The sequence below is a fragment of the Mirounga angustirostris genome, unplaced genomic scaffold (genome assembly GCF_029215605.1).
Source record: "Mirounga angustirostris isolate CCGP_5_RB_7025 unplaced genomic scaffold, mMirAng1.0.hap1 SCAF_8, whole genome shotgun sequence".
NCBI lineage: Eukaryota > Metazoa > Chordata > Mammalia > Carnivora > Phocidae > Mirounga > Mirounga angustirostris.
The window spans coordinates 136,931,236-136,958,433 of record NW_026991716.1 but is presented as its reverse complement, the minus strand read 5'-3'; the positions used below and the strand labels follow the sequence as shown (position 1 = coordinate 136,958,433).

Below are 27,198 nucleotides of genomic sequence, written 5' to 3'. Positions count from 1 at the left end.
CTCCACCCTCCACTTCTGGAAACCTGCACTAACCCCTCGGGCGGCTGCTGTCAGGGCCGAGGGGGCAGGCCTGGAAGCAGGGTACGCCCAATCCAGCCAGGGGGGTCACTATCAGCTGGTGTTAGGAAGGACATCCTTTAGCCTGGCACCCTCTACGCCTCTTCCTCTCGCCAGCAGCCTTGGTGGCCACTAGTCTTGTCCCGAGCGAGGCTCTAGAGGGAACAGATGGGCGGATCCTGGGGGAAAGCACACTGGCAGGGAAAATCATGAAAAATGAAAATCAGGAAAGCCTTCATGGAGGAGGTGGGATTCCGGCTAAGTCTTGGGCAGACCGTGGCTAGAAGAAAGCATTCCAAGTAGACATCCCAAGTGGATGCCTGAGGACGGGCTCTGAGAAGGGTGAGCACGGGTGCGGGATGCGGATGCCGGGGCCATGCTGAGCAGTGTAGAGGAAAAGGGGCAGGAGAGGTGGGACAGGGCGGCCCCCAGGCGGGAGACCCTTGGCTTGACCCGACAGTAGTCGGAAATCCGAGAGCCGGCCAGTCAGCCCCCCTGGCTTCAGAGAGGCCCGGGGAGGTGAGAGCGCACAGAACCTGGCCCAGGCCTGGGAAAGCCTCAGCCTCGGGGCCAGACTCTGGCTGCTGGGACTGGCACAGCGTGGTCATTTCTTAGGAGATGAAGGAGCCCACGCTTCCTCCGCCCCTATTATCTCAGCCGTCCCTGGTCCCCTCTCCCCTCTGTGCTTGGATCTTGGCACAGAGAGTGCAAAGCAGTTGCTCCAAGAAATGCAGACTTTCTTCCCCAGGCTCTCCTCTTAGTGGCACAGCCTGCGAGCGGGCCTCCTCTCCGGGCCGCCCCCGCGCCCTGCCCTGAGTCCCTGCAGGTCGGGGCAGCCCCGGCCCTCCTGACCACATCGGGCCACCGCTCTCGGCCGTTTCTGCTCTGGGAGCGCCTGGGGCAGGAGTGCAGAAGCCACAGCCGGGCCCGCACGACTGGGGGCAGGCTGCTGGGCGCATGTGGTCACCTCCGGCCGCAGGAGCAGCGAGCCCAGGGCTCCCGGGCTGAAACCAAGTGACCCTGAATTTGGGGAGGGGAGCATGTGGGCCCACAAGGCCATCACAGGAGGCCCAAACCCCTAGACCTGACCCAGGCTGATGTTCAGGCTACACTGAGGAAGGGGCTCTCAGGTAGTTGAGCAAACCCGAGCAGGGAAAGCTCCCTACCCCACCCAGGAGAGCCTGACGTGGAGCCTTTCCTCCCCGGGAAGTTCCTATTGAAGAGCCCCAGCAGGCAAGCACGTGGTGGTGTCTTGGGTCCGAGGCTTCCCGGGTAGGTTTTCTCTTCCAGAACCCCTTTGAAAAGGGAGTTTTGTTTTCGTGGTGGGGGTAGGGTAGTCCAGTCCCAAACCAGACCTCACCTTGGCCCTCAGTGGATACCAGCAGAAACACTGTGTTGTGCGGTCTTCGAAGTCCCATGTGGCCAGAGGGATGGTCACCTCTCCAAGAAACACCCTCCGGGTGAGCATGCCCAGGTGCCACACAGAGACCTGCAGCCACCGGGTCCCCAGCTGGCCGGGCTCCACCTGGTACTGCAAAGACAGAGCAGAGGCAGTTGGTCTGGGTTCCTGGCCCACATCTCCCCAAGCCCACAGCTTCCAGGGACCCAAGCTTCCGGAGACCCACAGCTTCCGGGGACCTGGGCCACAGGGGCCTTCCTCCTGCAGGCTGGAGCATCTTGGTGTGGTCAGGGTGGGCTGGGCAGCTTGGAGCGAGGGTGGGGGGTGGTCTCTGCTTTCTCAAACACAGAACCACCTCCTCCACCAGCCATGTAGCCAGCACTCAGCCTGGGGGGAAAGGCTGGGCAGCTACAGAGTCCCCCTCCCACAATCCAGATCTGCGCCCCAGGCAAGGAGGGAAGGCCCCATCCAACTGAAGCCAAGATCTGTCTCAGCTCAGGAACTGAACTTGCCTGGCCAGGGTTGTTCAAAGATACTGAAAGCTAGGAATTTTTTTTTTTTTTTTAACATAAACCTGAGTTTTTAGCATGGGCTTTTGCCTAGACGGACGATGCCAGGCCTGTCTGGTGCTCAGGGTCACACAGAGCTGTTTCTTCACTGGCCCCCACAGGAGCTTCAGCACAGCCAGAGGACAAGAAAGTCTGCCCCCCACCCCCGTTCCAGCCGACGGTGGGCCCCTGCCCCCACGGGGACTAGAGGCCAAAGGCCCTGGGTGAGAGGGCCCCGGCCCCTTCCTGAAGGCCAGGACACAGCCAGGCTTCCCAAGAGCCGCTGACTCCATTCAGCCTCTGTGAGCCTGTTCCAAGCCTATTCGTTGGATTTTCTCAATAATGAAAAAAAAAGGTTACACTTTACTGAGCCCTTGTTCTGCGCCAGGCCTTTGGTTACATTGCTCCTTAGCTTCCAGGAGCGTCCCCTGAGGTCAGTGTTAGCGATCACCCGACCCGTTTACAGGGGAAACGCCCACTCGGCAGCTCCCTGCTGGGGTTGGCGTCCTGGCTCCTCCCGGGACCGCCTGTCGCACGGCCAGGCCTCACCCCCACTTAGAGTGGCCGCCTTGGTTTGCCTGAGACCCATCTGCACACCGTTCGTGCCCATCCACTGGTGGCCAAGAGGGGAGCGACACGGGTATGTGCAGCAGTCGTAACTTGTCTCCCTCGGTCTCCCCAACAGGGACGCCCGCAGCCGCGTCTGCCCTGCCCCCCCCCCAGGCCGCGAACACCCCCTCGGGGCCAGGCTGCCTGCCCCACTTGCCCCTCCTTTTCTTCCCTCTGGGATTATCCGTGCCCATTGTGGTCAGAAGCCACATCCCTCTACGCCCTGGGCTGATTTTCAGTCGGCTTCCCTCAAGTCCATGGTCCATTTCTTTTTTTTAATCTCTTTTTCTTTTTAAATATTTTATTTTTTTTAAGTGATCTCTACACCCAACGTGGGGCTCGAACTTACAACCCTGAGATCAAGCGTCGCCCGCTCCACCGTCCGAGCCAGCTGGGCGCCCACGGTCTGTGTCTGACTCTGCCCTCAGAGTCACCCAGTCTGTCTCGTTGTCCCCTTCACGGCCACACGGCCAGTCAGTTGCCAAGGCTGCCAGCTCCCGGCGTTGCCCCTGTTCCCCTGAGCATGGACTGTCCTAGGCGGGCAGCTGCCTGTCGCCCACGGTCACCCCCTCGGGCGGCGGCATCCTCCCCATCCACCCCGTGCAGGGGGCCTGCCTCTCAGGGGTCCTCGCACACGGTGGCCCCCCGCCAACAACCACGACTCCTTCCGGTTGACCCAATCCCTTTTTGGAAAGAGACCTTTTCCCCGGCGCCCTGGTCCACCCCTAAGGCGGTCCCAGCAGGCTGGGTGGCTGCCCCGCCTCTCCTGAGCACCCAGCCTCAGACACAGACCCCAGATCCGGTGTGGCGTGGCACCCTCCCAGGCCCCCTACGGTGGTCTTCCCGTGGAGCGCCTGCCTAGAAAACCTGGAGGATCACTTTCTAGACTTTAGACGAGATGAGGGACGTGGCTTCTCTTCAATGTACCTGGGAAGTTTTCCGGGACAACCGAAATATCCACAATACATTGGGTAAAAACCAATGGATAAAAATTGGGGGCGATTTCTTTGAGATTCTGCCTGCACGTTAAATCAGGTAGTTAAAACTTTAAAAAATCAAACTATATAATATTTAAAATATACTCAGTCCTCATCTTCGCCTCATTTCATAAAATGTGAACTATTTGTTTACCTGTTTAGTACAAAACACCTTAATTAAACTTACGATGAGTGATTTTGGATATGAACTTAAACTGTCTGAGGGGGCACGGAGCTTTTCAAAACTCTTTCAGCAGATACGGAGCAAAACTACGCCAAGACCCGTGTCTACTGACTTGCTACCAGAGGGCGTCTCAGACGGGGATCCCTTGGATACCACCCACACCTGCTGAATCATAGTCTGTTTTTTAGAAAATCCTCTGGGGGAGTCCCATGACCATAAATCTTGTGGAGGAATGCCAGTCCATCGTGAGTTAGAGCTGTAATTCTGAATACTCTCTAAGCCTTAGTTTCCCCGTTGGTAAACGAGGATTCTAATAGCTCAGGTCACTTGGCCACAGCAGGGACACAGGAAACAATGGTTTTTATTATTTAACAAATGGAGCTCCTGCCAACTGGCCAGACGGTCATTGGCTGGAGTTCAGAAATGCCCCTACTTGCCAAGGAAGGCAAACCAAGCCCTCTCCTTGTGCAAGCTTGACATGTGGGGTCCCTGGGCTGCCCAGCCTTGACTGGGTTCATCCCTGCGCATCTGGATGGTTCGTCCAGTGCAAAGCCTCCCACACCTAGCTCTCGGCCTCTCCCACACATCGTCTCCAACCGTCCACCCTAAATCCCCGTAGTCGCTCCCTATCTCTCTGCCCCACATCACAAATCCTGTTTCTTAGCACCAAAGAAAGTGAAAACCCAAACAATTCCTCTATAAAATGTTTTTCATAAGATGACTATTTTTTTTTTGCTCATAGAAGAAGCAGCCTAGGGCTGCCAGATTATTACAATAAAGGAACACTTTCGTGAAGATAGTAACTCAGTAGTTCACAGAGGAGCCTGCTTGAAAGTACCTCTCTGGGAGCCATAAAAATTCAACAGGACAAACCAGTTTTGGAGACTGAGAGGCAACCAGGTTCTTTTTCACCATTTTCTCAGAAATCATTAATCAAGAGCCATTCTCGAGTCCAGCAGACTCTGCACTTTTCCTGTACAAAGGCTGAAATTTATTTTCTACCACCTTGCCACTGATTGACAGAGCCCTACAGAAACGTATAAGTGTCTGTACTTATATTTAACTGACTCAAGAGTTTAGAAGAACACTCTGCTGAACTCTGGCCCCGGGTGCCCAGCCTGGGACGGGGAGACTTAGCACATGAATACTTGTCCAACAAGTACCTTCAAGGTCTCCTGAAATGTTGGATCCACCGTGTTCTTTTGGACTCCAGTCTTGCGTTTTCCCTGGGAGGATCTGTCAGGCAGTAGATAGGTCTTTACGTACCTAGTGGCCAGACAGAGACAGGACAAGGTGAGAGCTCAGCAAGGTGGTAGGGGGCAGGGGGACAAAGGGTTCAGAAGGAGGAGAATCAGACCTCAGCATTTTCTTTACCCTGCTTCCCCCTGGATTGGGGGTTGACAGAAAGAGCTTGGTGGGGAACAAGGACAGTGCTGGCTACACACCTTCTGGCTCACACAGTCTTTGGCCATAATCCTCTGGAATGTTCCTGGGGGTGTAAGGCTCCCTTGCTCTCCTCCTGCCCTACCCCTAGCATCTACATCACTTACTACCTGCCTATGTGGTGATGACCACGGATGCAGAGGCTGGGCTTTTGGGGCTCCACGGTGGCAGGTTAGAGAACCTGCCTGGATGTGGAGGTCCTGTGTCAGCTTGTCCTCCCTCCACCTGTCACTTCCTCCAACCCGCCAAAAAAAAAAAAAAAAGTGAAAATAGGAAGTATATGCCTCACCCTTTACTTTCCCCTTGTGGGGCCTCTCCACCTGCATTCTGCCCGTCCCCTGAAATCCTGTTCTAGACTGACCCCTCTGGTGAGGTCCTCACACTGCCCTTTCCTGGCTCCTCTGGCCGCTTCGGTGATGCCAAGGACTACTGATTCCAGTAATGGCTGGACCCTGTGTTTTTATCCATTCTGACAATTTCTGCCTCTTGATGGGAGGGTCTAGATCATTTACATTGAAAGTAATTACTGATAAGGAGGGACTTACTTCTGTCATTTGCTATTTGTTTCTGTAAACCTTCTAGCTTTAGTGTCTCCCATTTACTGTGGTACTGTAGTCATTCTTTTGTATTTACTTTTTTAAAGATTTACTTATTTGAGAGAGAGAGAGAAGGCATGCGCACACGTGAGTGGGGCTGGCAGAGGGAGAGAATCTCAAGCAGACTCCCCGCTGTGCTTGGAGGCCGGGCTTGATCTCACAACCCTGAGATCATGACCTGACCCAAAATTTAGCTGTTTAACCAACTGAGCCACCCACGCACCCCCCATTCGTTTGTATTTAGCTGAATTTTGTAGTAAAATGTTTAAAGTCCATTCTCATTTCTTTTTGTATTATGTTCCATAGCTGTTTTCTTTGCGCTTACCAAGGGGATTACATCTCATCTCCTAGAGTTATAACACTCTACTTTGAATTTTTACCATCTTAACGTCAATAGCAAACAAAAACTCTGCTCCTTCCTAGTGCCAACCTCACCTCTTTGCATTGCTGAGGTCACAAAATGACACCTTTCTACACTGTGTAACCAAAATCACAAACTAATCCTTCTTTGAAATGCATTGGTCTCTTAAGTTAGGTCAAAAACAAAGTGTGCAGTTATAAACCAAAGTTACAAACAAACAGCAGTAATAAGAGACAAATAATTTTTTAAAATATATAAGGTGGAAGTACACACCATTGTTAAATAATACTAGCTTTTATCATTGCCTGTGTATTTGCTTTTCCTGAGGTCTATTTCTTCGCATGACCTTGAGATACCGTCTGGTGTCCTTCCATTTCACCCCGCAGGGGGCTCCCTCGAGTATTTAGTTCCTGCAGGACAAAGTCCCTCAGCTTTTGTTTATCTGAGAATGTTTTAGTTTATCCCTCGTGTTTGAAGAACAGCTTTGCTGGATATAGGATTCTTGGTTGACAGGTGGGTTGTTCTGTTTTTTTTTTCCCCCCTTTAGCACTTTGAATAGGTCTACTGACTGCCTCCTGGCCTCTAAAGGATCTGATGAGAAATCTGCTGGTAATCCTCCTGAGGACGCCCGGATGGGAAGGGGACCTCAACAACTGGAGGAAATTGCCACAATGGTTGCCTGCTTCTGGGTCTGCACCTCTGTGATCAGAAGCGGCAGTCTGCAGTCAGAGCACACAACCCTGATATTTGGAGGACAGACTCCCTTTATTTGCCCACGCTGACTCCTGCAAGCGGTGCGTAAGCTGCTCTGGGAACACCAGCCCGGCTGCCTGCCATGTGGCTGGGCGTGGGGGGAGGGAGAGCAGCTATTAGGCTAAGAGCGGAAATTGACTGACATGAACCCCAATGTACCATCCAAGTCTTCCGTGGGAAGTTGCAAGCCTTCAAGAGACTGCAGTTCCAAAGCCGTTTCATGAGAGAGCTTCTACCAGTGCAATCACTGTCTTACAAGGGGAGACCTACGGCTTCCCACCCTGCCACCTTCCCAGAATCCTCTCTGGGCTGTTTCTCCTTTAAAAAGTACTGACTAATATTCTAGTAGGCATTTCACTGACGGGCAACTCAGTTCGACCCTATTAAGGCTTGATTTTGCTGAGGTAGGGAGAGTTGGAGTAGCCCCTCCTCTGAGGCTGGAAAAATCCTACAGCTGCGTCCCAGTGAGTGCCCCAGGTGTTCAGCAGTCTCCGCTCCGGCTGGTCAGAGCTCCCATTTTCCCCATCACTGCGCCACGCCCAGGGGCTCACCACCCCCAGTAACCGCGCTGTGACAGACCTCATGAAATCTTGTCTGTATGAGCCCTGAGTATTTGGCCAAAGCCTCAAGGGGGTCCCTCTGTGGAGTTTTAGGTCTACTTCTCTGTGCACTTTGTGCCTCACTTGCTTCCTATTTGTTGAATGTTTATTATGTTCTAGACAATGTTCTGAAGGCTTAACATGGGCAAATTCCAGGAAACACTACAACAATCCTTTGAAGGAGGTGCTATTATTTTCCCTGTGTTACAGTGAGGTATGGAGAGGTTGAGTGACTTGTCCAAGGTCAAACCACATAAATGGTGGACCAGGGTGCAATGTCCATACCCTCAACCACCTCACTATAGTCCTTTTGAGAATTACAAGAGAGGCTCAGCATGCATGAACAGTCATGGGCAGAATAATGTCCCATCCTGTCTGATGGGACTGGACAGTAGTCTGAAGAATGGACAGGATTATGGTTGCTACTTGTGGGAGTGGTGTAGGGAAAGTAGTCACAACATAAACATGAGGAAAGCCTCTCTTTGGAAAAAATCAGGGGACAGCTTTGAAACGACTATTCCAATTCTCCTGGAGCAAAAGGTATAAGTTGGGGGAATAACAGAAGTTAAGAAACCAGAAGGACAAGAGGGACACTGTTATGGAGACCCTAAATACTCCACAGCAAGGCACTTCATGTGTCCTGCCCTGAGGAGCTCCTGAAGGTTGCAGAGCAGAGCAGAGTTTGGCTGGACCAACAATCCATCCCCTTTCCCTGACTGGTAATTAAAACAGTATGCTCAAAGTTTTCCATGTAAGAAAAAAGAAAGGCCATAGAAAATCAATTCTAGTTCTAAGGTGAAGGGATTGAAGTATGAAAAAACTCTAATAGATGAAAATAGAGAAGGATATATTTAGAACCTTCAGGTAGAATTTTTCTACAGACTCAAAATACAGACATTTTAAAGGAGAAGACTGACAAATTTGACATCAAATTCTTTTCAAGAAAAGCCATCATGAACAATGTTAGAAAACAAGCAACAACTAGAAGATATATATAATACATACAATCAATGAAGAGTTGTATCCAAAAACATCCTGGGAAGAAACCAAGAAGAAAGTCTGGGGCTTTCTCTCTTACTGCAGAGAGAGCAAAACCAAACCAAACCAAACCAATCATTCCTCTAAATAAATTAAAAAATGGCAAGCAACCCAGTAGAAAAATGCCAAAAGATATGAATGGGAAGTTCACAAAAGGGGAACCCTATGTGTCTAATGCATGCAATAAAAAGTTGCTCATCTCTGTTCATAATCCTAGAAGTTTCCAAGTAGGCCAAGTTCTGCATCTGGACTTCTGATTCCACTGACTGACCTACTTATCTATCATTGTTTGAATTACTACAGCTTTAAAATCATTCTCAATAGGTTTTCTTTATAGTTCTGTTCTTTTAAACAATTGTCTTGGTTATTTGAGGACTTTTACTTCCCCATATAAAATTCAGACCCAATACGCCTACCACCTAATGTCAAAACTTAGAAAAAGAAACTTACGGATTGCACTTTTTCTTCTTTTCCTCTCCATAGGCAAGATTCTTACAGGCCTTGATGCATATTTCTAAAGAACAGGTTTTGAAACAATAGCGAAGGGCAAATTCTATTTCTCCAGTGACATTAGCATTGCCAAAATTGCCCATCTCCGTGCAAGTGCTGTTAATGCTAATTAGACTGGCCTGAAATCAAGAAGGACAGACATAATAAATTACTTCACAGTTAATCTATTTGTTGCAGTTCTGGTTTCGAGATATCAAATTAATCAGACTTCGCACAAAACATGCATCCTGACTCATAGTAAGTTAATACTACTCCAGTTTGTACGTTGCCGAAATAAGTGGCCACATAGTCTGTCCTAAGGAGATGGGAAATCCTCAGAAAGCCCGGTCTTGCCCAGATACGGTGTTTGCCTAGCAATAAAGGTTACACAATCTCATTCTTTAACACAAATCAGTTGGGATGAAGTGGATTATCTCCCGCGAAATTCTGCAAAGGTAAGTCTCAGGAGGGCAGATAATACCCGTGACAGGAACAGCCCTGTGGAAAGCAGCAGAGCGGGGGTGCTAAGTACCGGGACTGGGAGTCAGATACAGCTGGGTTCCGACGTATCCTGTTGCTACTAATTAGCTGTGTCAAAGTCTGAACGGACAAATGAATACTCGTCTCCCGGGGTCGCGGTAAGAAGTAAATGGAATCGGGCGCCTGGGTGGCTCAGTCGTTAAGCATCTGCCTTCGGCTCAGGTCATGGTCACAGGGTCCTGAGATCGAGTCCCACATTGGGCTCCCTGCTCAGCGGGAAGCCTGCTTCTCCCTCTCCCACTCCCCCTGCCTGTGTTTCTGCTCTCGCTCTCTCTTTCTCTGTCAAATAAATAAATAAAATCTTAAAAAAAAAAAGTAAATGGAATAAAATGTGTAAAGGATGTAGCCCAAAGACAACAATAAATTCTAAATTTTTATGGGTATTTCAATGAAAAACAGAACTGCCACCATAAGTTAAGGCACTGTGAGCTTAGGTGATGTGGCTAAGTGGCACGGAATGCCCAGGCCTAAAGAGACAAACCAACTACTGTTGCACTATTACACTTGCTTAAATATTTGCCCCATCTCCCGGCAGAAATCTCAGTGCTGACTCTCTAGAAATAGGGAAGCCTGAAGGATTTCCACTTCTAATTCCCAGCGAGATCCTCCATGCTGTAAAACATCCTGGGAAGAAACTAAGAAGAAAGTCTGGGGCTTTCTCTCTCACTGCAGAGAGAGCAAAACCAAACCAAACCAAACCAAACCTACAACTCATCAGAATTAACCTCTATGGGGCCGGAAGCCAAGGGCTGAGTTAACTAAGGCCAAGAACCAACCAACTTCACCGCACCCAGTCACTGGCTCTGAAAAATGGGATCTGCCAACACCACACAATGGTTCGAGTGGAGAACAGTCTTTACGTTTCACACTCACAAAGGCAAGGAGTGGTAAGACAGCAGGAATCAGGGAGGTCCCCAAGAGTGAAGAGGGAACGGTAGGGATGCTTGGCAGAGCAGAAGGAGGGCGTTAATGCAGGGGCTCAGAAGTTCCAGTGATTAATATGGCATTCGTCCCGGGACCTCACTTTGGGCCACATCAGGTTAAGTTGCAGTGTAGCAACTTCTCTGCCAAGAACAAACAGAAAACGGAATTAAGTCCCAAACAGTTTCAAGGCGTCGTAGGGCTCCCAGGACAGCCAGGACCAAGGGTCCAAGCTACTAGAGAAGCCCAGGGGCACAAGCTGATGCTCTGTGTCTCCCTCTGAGGCATTTGTCCACAACCCTGCGAGCCGGCAGAGCTGGAAGACAGGAGAGTCAAGCTAAACGCAGCAGCCACGGGGCTCAGAAGCCAAGGGCTGGGAGACAAAAACTGGTGTCGGGGCCCTGAAGGCACAAAGAGCTTGAGCCGCCAAGTTCACAGAGAAAGTGGAAATGCAGCGAAGTGGGAGAGACACTTTGCAGCGAAGTGGGAGAGATGGTTCTTTGCCCTTCAAGGGCTTTGCTGATTTGGAAGCTCTCACTGAGCAACTGAGAAACTTAAAAATGCTTTCCAGGGGCACCTGGGTGGCTCAGTTGGTTGAGCGACTGCCTTCGGCTCAGGTCATGATCCTGGAGTCCCGGGATCGAGTCCCACATCGGGCTCCCTGCTCGGCGGGGAGTCTGCTTCTCCCTCTGATCCTCCCCCCTCTCATGTGCTCTCTCTCATTCTCTCTCTCTCAAATAAATAAATAAAATCTTTAAAAAAAAAAACAAAAATGCTTTCCAAAGTTCTTCTTCCTGGAGAAGCCCACCACAGAGGAGGCGCTTGGTGACCTCCAGACTTTCAGTGGGGACACCCCCACCCCCACCCAGCTTCTTTCCCAGGAGCAAGAGTCCACAGGAAATGGGGCGGTCCTCACAAAGCCTGACACCCAGCTTTGAACGAGCTCAACACCAGATGGGTCAGGGCTGTTTACCTTCACTCTAGCTGTCTGCTGGAAGCAAAAGAACATTCTCTCGGAAGGAGGGTCACACCCACCTCTCCGTGCCCCTGGAAGTTCCAAGAGCACAGGGCCCTGCACGTTCCTGCCCTCACTTGTATCTCCAGCACCCAGCTCAGTGCCTGGCTCATGGTAGATCCTCAGTAAATATTTACAAAGGGAATAGAGAAAGCACTTGAAGTACTTTGATTTAGAAGTGCTCTATGTAAATATTATGGCATGAAGGGGTACACGGTCTTGTGCCTGAAGGAGTCACAGAACTGAAGTGAGAAGGCTCACTCGGGTGGTCGTCCTAATCTTCTAGAACTTCCTTAAGTCATTAACTGCGGATTCCAGAGGCAAACTATTTTTAAATAAAGCCACATGTAGGCACATAATAAAATTGCTGAAAATCAAGACAAAAACGAAAAACCATAAAGGCAGAGAAAAAAAAGATGTGCTATCGTTCATGGAGGAAACGGTAGGGGCAGGAGAGGGTGGGCACCCAGGTATTGCTCGGGTGACTGGCTGCTTCTGTTCAGGAGGGAAAGGAGAGTAGGCTGGGTACAGCCTACACATTCCCGAGATAATTTATGTCTCTACCACTGTTGCCTTGGGAAGGTTTTCTGGTTCTATTTTCTTTGTAGCCAGAACAGGATCTTGGAGCAAGTTGCAACTTTGAGCAGCCCATGGAGGCAACCCAGAAGTGCTGGCCGAGGAGAGCCACTAAGAACTCTGCCGGACTTTCATTTGAGCCATGGTGCTGCTGGGGTTTGAAAGAAAAGGAAATCTGAGCACAAGCAAAGGAGAACTAGCTAAGGCAGGCAGGGAGCATTCGGTGATTTCTCCGAAGGGCACGCGTTAGCTACGGTAACCGCAAGCAAGCCTCGATGCCCTTTCCTTTCACAAAGGCAGGAAGCAAGGGGTCAGCGGAAACCACAGCTGCGGCTGACCCTTGAGCAACGTGGGTTTGACTGTGCAGAATTTTCCAGTAAGCACAGTACAGTACTGCAGACATGTTTTCTCTTCCTTGTGGTTTTCTTAACATTTTCTTTTTTCTAGCTTACTTTACTGGAAGAATACAGTACATTATACATATAACATTCAAAATGTATGTCAACTGACTATAAATGTTATCAGTAAAGCTTCTGGTCAACAGTAGACTATGAGTTAAGTTTTAGGGGAGTTGGAAGTTATACACGAATTTTCGACGGCACAGGAGGTCAGTGTCCCTGACCTTCACGTTGTTCAACCATCAACTGTATTCTTTAAAAAAATAAATAAAAAATCCTGATCACCAAGAGCACACTGAGATCATTACTGCTGAGTGGTCAAGATGGTGGCCATGGAGCCAGACAGGCTTCCATTCGGCCCCGGGTCCCAACACTTAGTGGCTGGGTGATCTTGAGCAATATTCTTACCCACTGTAGACTCAGTTTCCTCATCTGTAAAATGGGGATCTATTTCATAAGATTGGGATGAGGCTCAGTTAGTTAATGCACGTAGAGACTTAGAACCGTCCCCATGCATACTGAGTATAGGACATTCATTACCATTTGGAAAATGCCACACAATGTGGTCGTCCTTCGTAAGCTAAGCAAATCATTTCCTTTGTTTTTCTCCTTTTTTTTTTTCCACTGTGAAACATTTTAAAAGTACATATAATGGATACCTCTAGTTAAATAGTAACTATAGAATGAACATCCATGCGCCTCACCACTCAGATGTCGAAAAATAACATAAGCAGGACCTCAGCAGTGCCCTGCCCCCACCCCGCCCCGTCCAATCTCTTCTCATTCTTGTCCCTGAGTAAATGCTGTTTCGAAGTTTCCTGTTAATCATCCTTGTTTTTCTTTATGGTTTTAATACATATGTATATATCCCCCAAACAACATACTGGTTAGTTTCACCTGATTTTGGAATTTATATAATTAGCATTCCTACTGTGCACATATTCTGTTTTTTAAATTCATCCATGTGGTCAGGTGTGGTTTGGGCTCATTCATTGTCACTCCCAAACAGTATTCCATTAGATGAATGGACATAATATAGTCATCCTTTTTTATTCTGTTTTTTAACAAAAACACATTAATATGTGTAGAAAGCTAAATACAACTCTTTTAAAAAATCAGTAGAGCCAGATAAGTTCAGAAATATTAATGGAAAAATGAAGAATTTCCACACACACCTCTGTATGATGGACCAAGTGAACAGTTTTGAGCCAGTCCCTATTTAGAAGTGACCGAAATGCCAGGATGACATCCCACGTCTCAAATTTATCTTTAAAGAAAACACCTGGGGAGTTGGACTTTTTAATTCTTTGATTAAAAATCTGCTCCCTCTCAAACTTCTGCCAACCTCTATATCTGAGTTCCAACGTGAACTTCACGTGGTCACTCCTGCCAATCACAACACCTTCTGGCAGGAAAAATGTAAACTGCATGAAAACACTGATATAAATGCATTCCTTTTTAGATTTTTTTTAAACAGAAGTATAAACAAAATTAAAAACCAGACAGGAACTCTGGTAGGAATTTTTCTCCCGTAGGAAGTCTAAAAAATTAATGTATTTCTTCACACCACCAAGTTCCCACTCCTTCTGATTGGATTTTTCTTTTTTCTTTTTTTTTTTTTGGTAAAGCAAACTATTTTTTTCCTCCCAAAACATTACACGTTTATGGAAAAAATACAGGAAATACAGATGAGCTCCCAGAAAAATTTTAAGAGAAAAGCATCACCCCATCGTTCCAGGGTCAAATTTTGGTATAATCCTTTCACTTGTTTGCAATGTCTGTAGGAGAACCATTTTGTTTTTATAAATATGTGCTACTATAAGACTATTTTGCAACCTTATAGGCTCATTTACCAATGTGTATTTTCTATATTAATATTCTTCAACATTATTTTTCATAGCTACAAATATTCCTCTGAATAAACGTACCAAGCAGTTTCTAAGAATGTCTGCAGCTCCACACCCTTGCCCACACTGACCTGTATCACTTCTAAATTTGGCTAAGATGACCCCCAAAATAGCACTTGCTTTCATTTGGCACTGATTTAACAACCTGGGAGGTTGTTTCCCCTACTTAATGCCCCTTTGTATTTCTCCTCTTGTACTAAGCAGAGATTTAGTAAAGCTTTTTCTGGCTCTGACTTCCTGCTTCTTAAAGAATGTCAATGTCTGTCAGGAGAATGGGCAACATCTTTGGGCTCGAAGCAATAATCCGTATTTGCTTTGTGGGAGTTTAGTTTCCTCAGGCAAACACTGCTTCAGTCTAAAGGGAACAGGTGAGGCGTAATCACGGAATAACTCAACCTCACGAGGGTAACTTGAAGGGCACAGATCAGAGCACACCAGACAGAAGACAGGGAGAAGGGAACCGTGTTGAATTTGCGGGGTGGCTTCGAAGGACTTGCCCTAAGAAACCGAGCCTGGGTGCGAGACACACACTCACCCGCTTCTCCTCACCGCTGCAGCATTTCCCACCAGTGGGAAAGGTTTCCTAGGTGTGGGTCCGCCCCAGGCAAGTGCAGCTGAACCGGGGGTGCGGCCAGGGGACCCCCTCCCTTGGAGAGCTCACCAAATCCGGGGGCCAGCACAAAGAGCCCTGACTCACACAGCTCCCGGGTGTTGAGTCAGAGCTCCAAGGTTACTGTTCACTTCGACCTCTGGGAACCAGTTTTCCCCATTTCAGAAATGGGGTAATAGTATCCACCTGGCACGATCGTTGTGCAAACGACTGATGGGGAAGCACCTGGCTCAGGAGTTTGCACAGTAGGCTTTCCATCCACAGTCGGTCGGGTAAGGAGCCGTGCCACGGTCCCGCAAGTTTTTGCTGAGTGCTCCTTCCGTGGCAGGTGCAGCTCGGGCACCGGAATGACAGTTGACAATACCCAGCAGGGAAAGCAAGGACACGGTAGAAGGTGAGGAGACCATGAGTAACAGAGAGAAGGGAAGGATGACGGCGGGCAGGGCAGGGCAGGGCAGGGGTAGGCTTCCCGGGCAAGGTGGCTCTTGTTAGACTGCAGAGGCTGACCCAGTAGGTCTGGGGCGGGGCCAGAGACCCTGATTTCTGGAAGGTCCCAGGTGATGCCCGCACTGCTGGGCCCCACATTGTGAGGAGTGAGGGTGCAGAGTAGGCGCAGAGAGAGGCAGGCGCACGCGGTGACGGGCGGGGTGGGGGCCGCCCGCAGTTAGTAGACGAGGCAGGGATGTTAGCCGTCCTTCAGCGTGCAGTCTGGCCCGCTTCTGCCTCGACTTTTTAACGTTTCACCAGATATTCATGTAGTTGGGGGACGGGGGGAAGTTTATCATTTTCTAAAGTGAATGCCATTTTCCGTAAAAACCCAACCGCCCCAATGCACAGAGAGGTTGAAGGGTGCGCTCTGGGTCACACTAGGGGAGCTGGAATGCGAACCAAGAAGGTGGTTTCTAGAAGCTGAGTTCTTAACCACTCTAACACACCACGGAATGAGTGCATTTGGATTCTCAACACAACCCAGTGAAATAAAAAGAACAAACTTGATGCCCATTTCCTTGATGAGGACTCTGACGTTTGGAGAGTCTTTGTGATTGTCTAAGATTATTTAGTAAGTTCAAGAGCTATGACAGTGAGGTGACCCATCCTCCGAGGCTCTGTCACATCACATACCACAATCTCAGGCATAAAGCCAGCATTCCTTCGATGTTTTCAACTAAACAAATGAATGACTAAAAGGTCTGCCTCTTAACAGAGATGATCTTTAAAATATTTTGAAAAAGAAGAGCACAGCTGGAGGACCCACGCTACCTGACTTCACGGCTCCCTACAGTAATCAGGATGGGCCACAGCCCACACGGAGAGGTCAGAGCAGAACAGAGAACCCAGAAAAAGACCCATGCTTACATGGTTACTTGATTTTCAACAAATACCAAAGTCAATGGGGGAAATGAGAGTCTTTTTTAAATAATTGGTGCTAGAATAACTGAGTATCCATGTGGGACAAGGAGCCTCAACCTACACCACCATTCACGACATCAAGGAGCTGGAGCACAGACCTACACATAAAAATGAAACTTTCATGGGGCACCTGGGTGGCTCAATCATTAAGCGTCTGCCTTCGGCTCAGGTCATGATCCCAGGGTCCTGGGATCGAGCCCCGCATCGGGCTCCCTGCTCTGCGGGAGGCCTGCTTCTCCCTCTCCCACTCCCCCTGCTTGTGTTCCCTCTCTGGCTATGTCTCTGTCAAATAAATAAAATATTAAAAAAAACTTTCATAAAGCTTCTAGAAGAAAACAGGAGGATGTCTTCATGACTTGTGGGTAGACACAACCCAGGAATAATTGTAAGAGAAATACCTGATAAATTAGATGTCTTTGAAAGTAAAAACTTCTCATCCCAAAATACCATTATTTATTATTAAATCTGTGTGTATAAAAGAAAAACCATCAAAGTATAGCCAGGTTTCCCCCGCTCCCAACTACCTCCAAGTTGTGTTGTCCTGTGCCAGTTCATCCCACAGGACGACACTTCCCTCCTACCCTCGCTTACCAACCCAACCTGACATCATGCTGACAGGCAAGCATCATGGGTCCAGGGAATTAGATGAGACTCACGTGTCTCAAGCCTCCTGAGAATAAAGTGCTGGGAATTGGCCTGGATGAGAGATCCTCTTGCTTCAAAACAGGGCTAGTAAGGCGTCTGGGACTCCCTTGATCGAGAGGTTTCAGAATATCCGGCACGCTTGCCTTCTGGAAAAGGAAACACAGAATTAATAATGGGGTCTGCGTCCCAGTGTGATCTTGTTCAAATGTGGTAACTACAACAAGCAGAGCCTGCATCTATGACCCGATGACACTCATTCGCAAACTTCTGGGTGCTGAGTAAGAGAGCACATTTCTGCTTGGATAAATGCATACACACACACCCGCGGGGCCCCGGCAGGCACCAGCAAGCACTGGGATATTCATGAGCAGTGGTGGGTGGATCACTTATGGATTAATAAGTCTTAAAGAAGTTAAGTCCACATTTTGACCTTAATAAGGATCCCTACATTAAATCACATGAAATCCAATATTTAGCCTATCAGTTTGAGCTCTAATGTGCTTATAAAAAAGGGGAAAATCAAAATGTCTCTTAATTTTATCAAAATACTTTAATAGTCAGTACCTCTTCTAGAATGTACCCAGCTGTGCTTTCCAATGTGGTAGGTACTAGCTACATGTGGCTATTTAAATTTAAATTCCCATTCATTACAAGCAGATAAAGTCAATAATTTTGGCTCCTCTGTTGCACTAGACACATTTCAAATGCTCAGGAGCCACACGTGGCAGAGGTTAGAAACTCCCAAACACAACGCACAAGGTAGGAAACCTCTTCCTGGCTGAACTCACACGAAGTTTGTGAATCTAGACTTTAGATTTTGGTGCCGGGTTGGAAGTGGGACTCAGAAATATAACATTTGCAGTGTAGTTGTAATTTTCAGGAGTGAAAGACTGAGAATATTAGCGAGCAAGTGAAAGAAGTGATTAGCTCCAGATTATTCTTATGGTTTATGCTCTCGATCCCCAGAGCGCCAGCTCAGGTCCGTCCGACATTTGTTAAGCAACACTATCTTTGACCCACTGCTCTAAGTACTGGGGCGGAAAGGGGGGGACAGAGGAGAAGGGGAAGGAGAAGATGCACTGTCCGCCCTCCAGGGGTTCGCCTAGCTGGTCAGGAATAGATACACCACTGAAATGGAGTCACAAGCCAAGTCAATGGAAAAGAGGGGAGGGAGAGCTGATGCAGAAGAGGGTGTTGGGATGATCTCTGGGGGAAGTATGACCTGAGTGGGAGGTTGAAGCCTGGCTGGGAAGAGACTCAAAGGTGGGGCATCACGAGTGGAGGTCCCATCATGAGGGTCAAGTATGGAGCATGTTCCTGCACCTGCTAGCGACCATGCAACCGCAGAGACTCAAGAGGCCAGACAGATTCCTGATGTGTCAGGTTGTCCAGAGAACAGGTAGCTTGGGGACACCAAAGAGCCGGTCCAGGGGAGGAGACAGTAGGCTGGAAGAGTTGCAGATCCAAGGGAAGGATTTCAGGGATGAAGGATGTTCAAAGAGGAGAAAAGAGAATGAGAAAAGACTCACCTAAAATTAAAGAAATGCAGATTTTTAAAAAATTGCCTGTCAAATTAGCAAATATTAAAATAGAAAGTGTAACATTTAGTGCCAGCAAAAGTGCTGAAAAGCGGGCTACTCCACTTCTAGTGGTCTGGTAAACTGAGTCAACCCCAGAGGAGGGCAGTTTGGCAGCATGAATTATAAGCCCTAAAAAGTAGTTGTAAAAAATGATGATATATATGTATTGACATGGAAGGAATTAAAATATAATGTCAGAGGTTCTTAAGAAAGCAAATTACAAAAGCGGATGTGTGGCATGATGCCTTTTTAAAAAAGATTTATTTATTTATTTGAGAGAGAGTGAGTAGGAGGAGGGGCAGAGGGAGAGATCCCAGGCCGACTCCGTGCTGAGTGCGGAGCCTGATGCGGGGCTCAATCTCACGACCCTGAGGGCATGACCTGAGCCAAAACCAAGAGTCAGTTGCTTAACCGACTGAGCCACCAGGCGCCCCATGATGCCATTTTCATAAAGCGGGTGTCCATGCGTACTCCAAGTGACTGTCCTGGCTCAACGCTGTGCCTGCTTTTTCTTCTTCCCTTCCTCCTCCTCCTCCTCCTCGTCTGTTTTCTAAATTCTCATTAGTGCATAGGCATGGGTATTATTATATATAAAAGCAATACAATCATTTTTGTAATTAAAGAAAAGAATGGAATTCTGGTCAACTGTGCCAAAGGCGACAAAGTCACTGACGAGGATGATGTTCAAACTGGCCACCATGCTCTTCAATCAGGGGTGCCTGGGGGCGCCCCGGGTAACAGTGTCACACTGGCATGGGGAATGGACTGCACGGAAGCTAGGAGTGAACAGGAGAGAGGGCAAAGCAGGCCAAGTGCAGTGACAGCAAGAGCGGAGGATGTTTTCATGGATTTAGGCTGTGACAAAGAAATGGAAGAGCAGCTTGAAGAGAATCTTTCCAAAGATGCTGCTTCCTTTTTTTAAGATGGGGAAGATCGGGGCATACTTGCAGGTTGAGCAGAAATGGAGACAGGAAAAGCATGGAGCTGAAGGAGCAAGGTCCCAGAGGGGAGAGAGGAGGATGGACCCCGTGCCTGGGAAAGAACGTCCATTTCTGAGGCAGGAGGAAAGTTTTCCAGAGAAACTCCAAGTGGGAGGAAGTAGGAAGAATTAGTCAGAGGGTTCTCCTACCGCAAGGCCTCTACCCTCTGAGCGCGTCAGGGGATGGCCTTGGAGAATGTGGAAGATGCCATGTGAAACAGCAACAAGGCAGCCATCAGTCCAGCATAGAAAGAATAAAATGAGCTAAATATTAATATAAAGCTTTGTGACACTGAGGTGTTCAATAATCACTTAATTCCATTTTCCCTAAGGCAACATAGTTTTTACATCATAAAAAAAAATACTGATGACAGAAAGTTCTGAAAAGGAACAAAGAGAACTATCCTTATAGTAGTGATCACATGGCAGGTCGAATTCATAGGCAGTGATGACTGTGCTTCTAAATATGTTAGGATTCTGGAAAACCTTTAATGAAGCTTAAGTGCAAATATACATATTTTGAAATAATTATTAGAAAAGTCGACACTATTCTGAAGAACATGCCTATTCTGACTAAGGAATCAACCTGAAATGTCATGTTCAACTCTTCCCCAGTAAATTCAGAAGGGCCTGGATGACTTTGTCAGGTCCGTGCCATTAAAGGGCATCAAGATTCAAAGAGCAGCTTATCGACCTTGTGGAGACAGGCATTTTTTTTTCCCCTGTGATTTTTAATGTATTTCAATAACTATCTGGTTCGGGCCAGATTACAGAGAAAAATGATGGCCCCGAATGAGGTCTACTCTGCACGGAGTTAATAAGTTTAATATTCTATGCTGAAAGATCAATAAACATTAGGCTTGATTTGATCAAATTATGGACTCCCTGGAACCACACGATCTGTGCCTTTGGGATTTTTTTTTTTTTTTTTTTGCTGATCTTAAATAAGAGAAAGGGAGTGGTCCCTGCCACGCTGAGATTGCAGCTGAAGTATCAGAAAACCCCGGGGCTGGGCTTGGCCAACAGGCCATGCTCTGAGCAACATCAAATCCCAGCTGAGAGGGAGGCTGCCTCTCCTAGGACCATCCCAGGGTGGGGGAGGGCGGGGGGCGGAATCCACAGCCCTCAAGTCTGAGGACCAAGTGTCTGCACAGTTGAACCCCACGCTGCCGCCTCCCCTCTTCTCCTCTGGCTGCTCAGCCTTTGAGTGGGGCCAGCAGGTGCGGGGAGAGAAGGTATGCAGGAGCGCTGCGCCCAGGGCCCAGTGGTTTCTTCAGATTTCAGACCTACGTGGGAAAACTTCACATAAAGGGGCATAGAATGAAAGAAAGGTTTCTTCCCCGCCTGCGTCCTTGTTCCCTCTCCTCAGAGACAGCCCCTCCCAAACCCTTCTTGTGTTTCCTTCCTGGTTAACAGGTGCGTGTCTTTCGGCCACTGTAGATCCGCCACACGTTAATAAGATGCGCAATAAAATCCCACGGGGATGCACAGGAGCTCGCAAAGGACGGGGAAGAGAAGTCGCCTTTCAAGAGTCCTGGCCCAGATGCTGAAGGGAGGGTCTCTACAGGACATTTTCAGAACATGCCGCTCACACCTAATGGTCAGAGAAGCGAGCCTGAGCTGCTTTCTCAGTTACCAGCCCAGCGTCACCATGTGGTCTTAAGTTATCTGCTCTTTCTGTGCCTCAGCCTAGCCACCTGCAAAGTGGGCACTGATGTCCCCTACTCCCAAAGGGCACCACGTCGTGTGCTTGATGTGGGCAAAATGCTCCCGAGTGCTCCAATGAAAATGTGAGTGTGACTTTTATGAGCTCGCCAGCTAGGGCAGTGTAATTGCAGTCTGACAAACGTCCTATTTAAAGATGTACTCTTTATATTTCAACCCCGTAATTATTTAGCATTTATAGAGCAGGCCATGATTGCTGAGGACTTTATAAACATGTGGCTAAATTGCTCCTTAAAACAGCCATATCCTCAAGTAAGGTGGGGAGAGAGAATGCCTGCAAAAGGTAGAAAGCACGTCCTGCCAAGAGCATGGCAGCAAACTGGACGTGCATGGAGGAGTGTCTGCAGGATGGGTGCTCTTTGGCCATGGCCGTCCCTGGTCTTCCTCGCTTCTACCCTCAAGCTCCCTGGTCCCATTAGACAACCTTGCAATTACCCAGCAGGCCAACAATGGTGCCTGGTAACCTTAGTGAGGGTTAGCATCAGAGGGGCTTCATCCCAATTATTGCAGCCCTCATTTGTCCTCCTTACATGGGGCATAGAATGAGGAGGTTATGAGTATAGAATTTAGAACCATACAAACCTGGACCCTACTCCTGGCCCCACATTTAATTAGTTATCTATCCATCTATATCTATCTATCTATCTATCTGACAGGACGGTTACCCTATGGCTAAAGCTCAGGCTCTAGATCTTTATCATGGGAGTAACATTATCTATCTCAGTACTTTTGTAAGAATTAACACAGGGTCTCCTGAATGCGCACTAACTTATGCTCCATCTGCTGACCCAGGGACAGTGGCTGGGATGGTGTTTGTGCAGACCCCAGGGTGCCCACGGGAACGAACACTTGTTCGCACTTCGGCGTTTCAAAGACCTTCCGAATACATCTCTAGATGCCTTCTCCTCAATCTAGGGAGTCCTAGGGGTGGCAGCAGCATCATCTGCTCACCCAACAGCTCCTCAGAAACTCATCGGAGACGCTGCATCTCACACCTGCCCCAAATCTCCTGATCAGCCTCTGCATATCGACAACATTCCCAAGTGACTCACACACACATTAAACTTGAGAACAGCTGCTCCAGAGTTCAGCCTCCAAAGCAAGACCGCCCACCACTTTCTGGTTATGTAACCCCAGCCATGTGACTTCGTCACTCTAAGCCTCAGTTTCCCTAAATGCAAAACAGGGCCAAATGCAATCCATGGTTCATGGGATAGTGTGAGGATAAAATGAGATGATCCAGAGAAAGCCTTGAGTGGAGTCTGGCACATAGTAAGAAAGACTGGCAATTTAGATAGTATATTTAGATGGCTTAGGTAGCGATTTAGATACTGTATTATCTCGGGAGATCTTTACAAGCGGCCTGCGCCTCGGGCAGAACGAGAATTATCCGCTTCATTTCGCCAAGAGCACATCAGTGCTCAGGGAGTTCATGTGACATGCCCAAGGTAAAGGGTCATGGATGGAGGCAGAATCTGAAACCTTGAGATTGTGTGTGGAAGTTCCCGCAGGAGAGTGGGGGTTAACCCCCTCCGCTTGCCTGGGGAGTCTATCTGGGGACATCCTGAGTGGAGCCCGCAGCTGCAGGAAGGGGGACCTACCCTGTCCAGCCAACCAGAGTGGTCCTATTGACCCTGTCAACAGCCAGGTGGTGGGACCTGCCCTAGCCAGGTCACCTCAGCTGGACCAGAATGCAGGTGTTCTGATTCTAAAGTCGCTTTCTCCCCTGTCCCAGCGCATCTGCTTCAGACTTGGTTAATCCTGGTGGAAAGCCAGACTATTTCCTTAAAAGCCTTTATTAGGTGCACTCTCTCTTGCAGCTTAGATACCCGGAGAGCGCCTCCCTCGTGATTGCCGGGGGTCATGCAGCATTTATGTTTTTAGTGGTTTCTATCAGAGACCAGGACAGATTTTAACTGGAGGTTGTTGCCAAGTAGAAAGGCCTCTTGACCCTCCCTGAGGGAATCACCTGGCCCATCTCGCCCCGCAGGTGGTCCCCTTGCCTTTGGGGTGGCCTTGAAGCCCAGAGGGAGTTCCGGCAGACACCCAGAAGTCCCAGGGGCTCGGGATTAGGCCGAAGCTTTTCCCTGCCCTCAACTATTTTCCAAATCGACCCTGAAATTTGACCGTCATTTGGCCAGGCCTTCCCAATAGAGGGGTTTAAAATTACGTTTTTTTCAGAATGCTTAATGTGGTGCTATAAAATAAGAGACGAGGGCGCCTGGGTGGCTCAGTCGGTTAAGCGACTGCCTTCGGCTCAGGTCATGATCCTGGAGTCCCGGGATCGAGTCCCGCATCGGGCTCCCTGCTCGGCGGGGAGTCTGCTTCTCCCTCTGACCCTCCTCCCTCTCATGCTCTCTGTCTCTCATTCTCTCTCTCGCAAATAAATAAAATCTTTAAAAAAAATAATAAATAAAATAAAATAAAATAAGAGACGAAATCTACAGAGGAAATGGGTTGGCAGCGGCTCTCGGGGCGGCCCGGGCGCCTTGGGGACTACCCTGGTGGTGATGTTGATAGCAGTGTCCGACTGGCTCCTCCTCTCCGTCTGGCCAGCATGCTGCCTGGGACCCGTGGCCCGGAGCTGCTTGTCAGAGGTCATGTCGTTCTGGGACTTGGAAAGCTCTAGAAAACAAATACAAGGGATGACAGGTGGGAGCGCACAGCTTTGACAGACTCGTGGGGCCCTCCTCTGGGAGCCCCTGCAACCACACCCCGAGGAGCCCCCAAGGTCTCCCGAGGTGAGGCTTGCTGCGTGGGGAGGATGGCACATCCAACACCCAGCTCCGGGGCCGGGGGGAGCATCCCCAGACACGGCGTGCTGGACACGGGCCACACCGCGCCGTGCACGGGACAGAAGAGCCGGGTTCCCAAAAGGTGACCGCGTGGCCACGTGCTTCTGGGGGCAGAGAGCCACCGTCAGGGCGGGAGCGAGAAGGAGGTCTTCCGGACAGGTTACCCTGCATCCTGGGCCACATACCACGAGCAGCCGGTTGTCCAAGCACAAAAAAGGCAACCTCACAAACCAGCCGGCTTTTTAGGGGTTCCTTACAAAGACTTATAACTAAATATCATCTCTTGGGACCCTCTGAAAAGAGGTGGAAGCACATTCAGGGTACCCCTATAATTATTTTAATAAGCAAATCCTGGAAATACAACTTGTTTTTGCAGTGTAATAGTGGCCGAGAATAAAGGTGAATAAAGTGAGAAGGAAGAAATCCATACCCAGAAGCGAGCTAACCACCTCAAAGATGATTTTGTCCCCCCAAAACGTCTTCCCTTTTCCCCGGGGTCCTTGTCTCTCTCAAAGATGACCTTGAAACTATCTTTCGAGCAGCGCTCTCCAATAGATAATAATGTTGCTCACGTATGCCATTTCAAATTTTCTAGTAGCCTCATTTAAAAAAGAAACAAGTAAGACTGATTTTAACACTGTGTTTCATGTAACACAATATACCCAAAATAGTGTTAAAATATATAATCAATATGAAAATTAATGAAATTTTTAATTGCGTAATGGACACAGAATACACCCTAGTTTCTGGTGCACATTATGAAGTGATCACCCCACTAAGTCTAGTTACCATCCTTCCCCATGTAAGATTGTTTCGATATTACTGTTTTCCCCGTGCTGTACAATTAATGAAATGTTTAACTCTTTTTTTTTAACACTAAGTTTCCGGAATCTGGTGTATTTTACCCTTTTTTCGGGCAGGCCATATTTCAGGAGCCACCTGCTGTTAGCATACTGGACAGCCCGGCTCCACAGCATCCTGTCTCCTGATCCGCTCCTCTAGATGCTATTTCTTGGGTACCTCCTGCATGTGCTGCCAGGGCGTACTTCCGCGGAGCGTCTCTTCTCTCTAGAGGAGAACCTCATCTGCCCCCCAGAACCTCGGGGCATTTTCCTTCCCACCAGGGTGTGTGGGCCCTCTCCTGTGTGAGAGCAGTACAGCCCACACTGCCCTCAGGTCTGCCCTCCGGAAACCGCGGGGCATCTTTCCGCACCAGAAGCTAGCAGTGTCCCGGCACACACCTGACCCTCGAAGCTGACGGTGAACATGAACTCCTCATACGCCAAACCCCAGCCCCGCTACGAAGGGTGTGAGAGCCCCAGCAGGAGAAGCCCCCACCTTGGGGGACGGTGGCCTCCCCCTGCCATCTGTCTGGCACTCACCCCAAAGCCTGTGCCTTCATCTGGTCCATTTAAGTGCACAGACAAGGCGGGTGGGGGTGCCTCCCAAGCTATTCAGCTTCTAACGACTAGGCTCGGAATCGGCATTATCGGGTGAAAAGGAAAACTAACAGCAAGAAGCACAGAAGGGCCCTGAAGCGAAAATCAACGTTCTTATTCCTCCTCCCCTTCGAAGCAGGGCCAGGGTGCTGGAATCTCCTAGAAATGCAGCCATGATAAAAAGGGCTGGAATTGGGCGCGTGGGTGGCTCAGTTGGTTAAGCGACTGCCTTCGGCTCAGGTCATGATCCTGGAGTCCCGGGATCGAGTCCCGCATCAGGCTCCCTGCACAGCAGGGAGTCTGCTTCTCCCTCTGACCCTCCCCCCCTCTCATGCTCTCTATCTCATTCTCTCTCAAATAAATAAATAAAATCTTTACAAAAATAAAAAAATAAAAAGGGCTGGAATTGCTCATTTCTTCCAGCCAGATTGGCTTCCCCGGGCAACCTCAGCTGCCAGGGGTTGTAGCCCTGGGGTAGCTTCCCAAACTCTTCGGGCCAAGGCCCCCTCCAGCCGTCCCCCCAGAGACCCCAGGTGACACCAGAAAGAGGCTGTCCTCTGTACCACTTCTGTAGGAAACAGGCCGCACAAAGGATCAAGAGGGACATGTGCCCACCAGCTGAGGACCTGAAGAAAAGGGAGTCAGCCCCACCTTGCTGCACGCCCTGAGGCAGAGACCGGATGAAGGGTCTGTAGTCTGTGCCCCTTCCCGAAGCCCCTGGAGCACCTGGGAGAGCCGGTGGGCAGACCATCCCTCCCATGGGCCCAGAAAGCTGGGTTTTTTCATCCCTGCCTCTGGGCTGAGGGTTTGGCATCCCATGAAGTACTAGAGCCTAACAAACAGGGAGGGGGCGCAGGTTAAGGGGTTCAATCCATGTCCCATGGCAGAGACACGATGCTACTCTGCTCTTTGGAACCCCCACCCCACCCCCCAGGGATTAGCCCCGGCTCTCCACCTGGGTCTGCTGATTTATATGGATGGCATCATCATTACGCTCAAGGTATTAAACTGGCGAGTCTCAAACGGGTGAGCCTGTCCCAGGCGGGGCTATGGGTACGTAAGCCATCCAAGCGTACCCGTGTGTGGGTCCCAGCATGCGTCGGAGGGTGTGTGACCTGGGACAAGATAAAACGTGTGTCCTGCCTCTCTGGGTGTCTGGCTGAGGGATTACCAGGTCAGAGTGAATGCTGAGGCAGGACTCCAGAATACGGCGGTGGGAGGGGATGCACAGAAGCCGCGTGGATTTGGGTAGAGGCTATGCTTCTAGAAAGAGACGCTGAGAAGTCTCGGCAATTAGAGCGGCCGCAGGAACAGAGCCAGGGGCTCAGAGTTCAAGCAGCTGTTACAGCTGGAAACCCGCGTCCAAGGCTGGTGCACACAGAGGGCAGATGTCGTCTGAAAGCCAGGCAGACTAACGGGGTGACTTTAAACCTCCGAGCTCTGTTAGCAAGCAGGCGGCACGAAATTCGGCTGCTTCATCTTTCTGAAGCAGAGGGGGACAGACTGTCTCATGAGACAGTCACCTTTCTGCTTGTCTGAAAAGTGGTGCTTTGATTTGAGTTGTCACGAGGCAGCTCAGAAGGGCTCGTGGGGAATATGGAGAAC

General features: G+C 49.1%; 1 protein-coding gene across 1 annotated transcript in view; it reads right to left on the bottom strand.

The window, feature by feature from the left end:
- SYTL3 (synaptotagmin like 3) overlaps window positions 1-27,198 on the bottom strand; it is a 94,650-nt gene that overhangs the window by 4,969 nt on the left and 62,483 nt on the right. The window contains exons 11-15 of the mRNA XM_045865830.3: window positions 23,860-23,984; window positions 17,087-17,221; window positions 9,015-9,193; window positions 4,938-5,040; window positions 1,418-1,588 (exon numbers count right to left, since the gene is read on the bottom strand). Coding sequence (XP_045721786.1) covers window positions 1,418-1,588; window positions 4,938-5,040; window positions 9,015-9,193; window positions 17,087-17,221; window positions 23,860-23,984 — 713 coding nt within the window. The remainder of the gene's footprint in view (window positions 1-1,417; window positions 1,589-4,937; window positions 5,041-9,014; window positions 9,194-17,086; window positions 17,222-23,859; window positions 23,985-27,198) is intronic.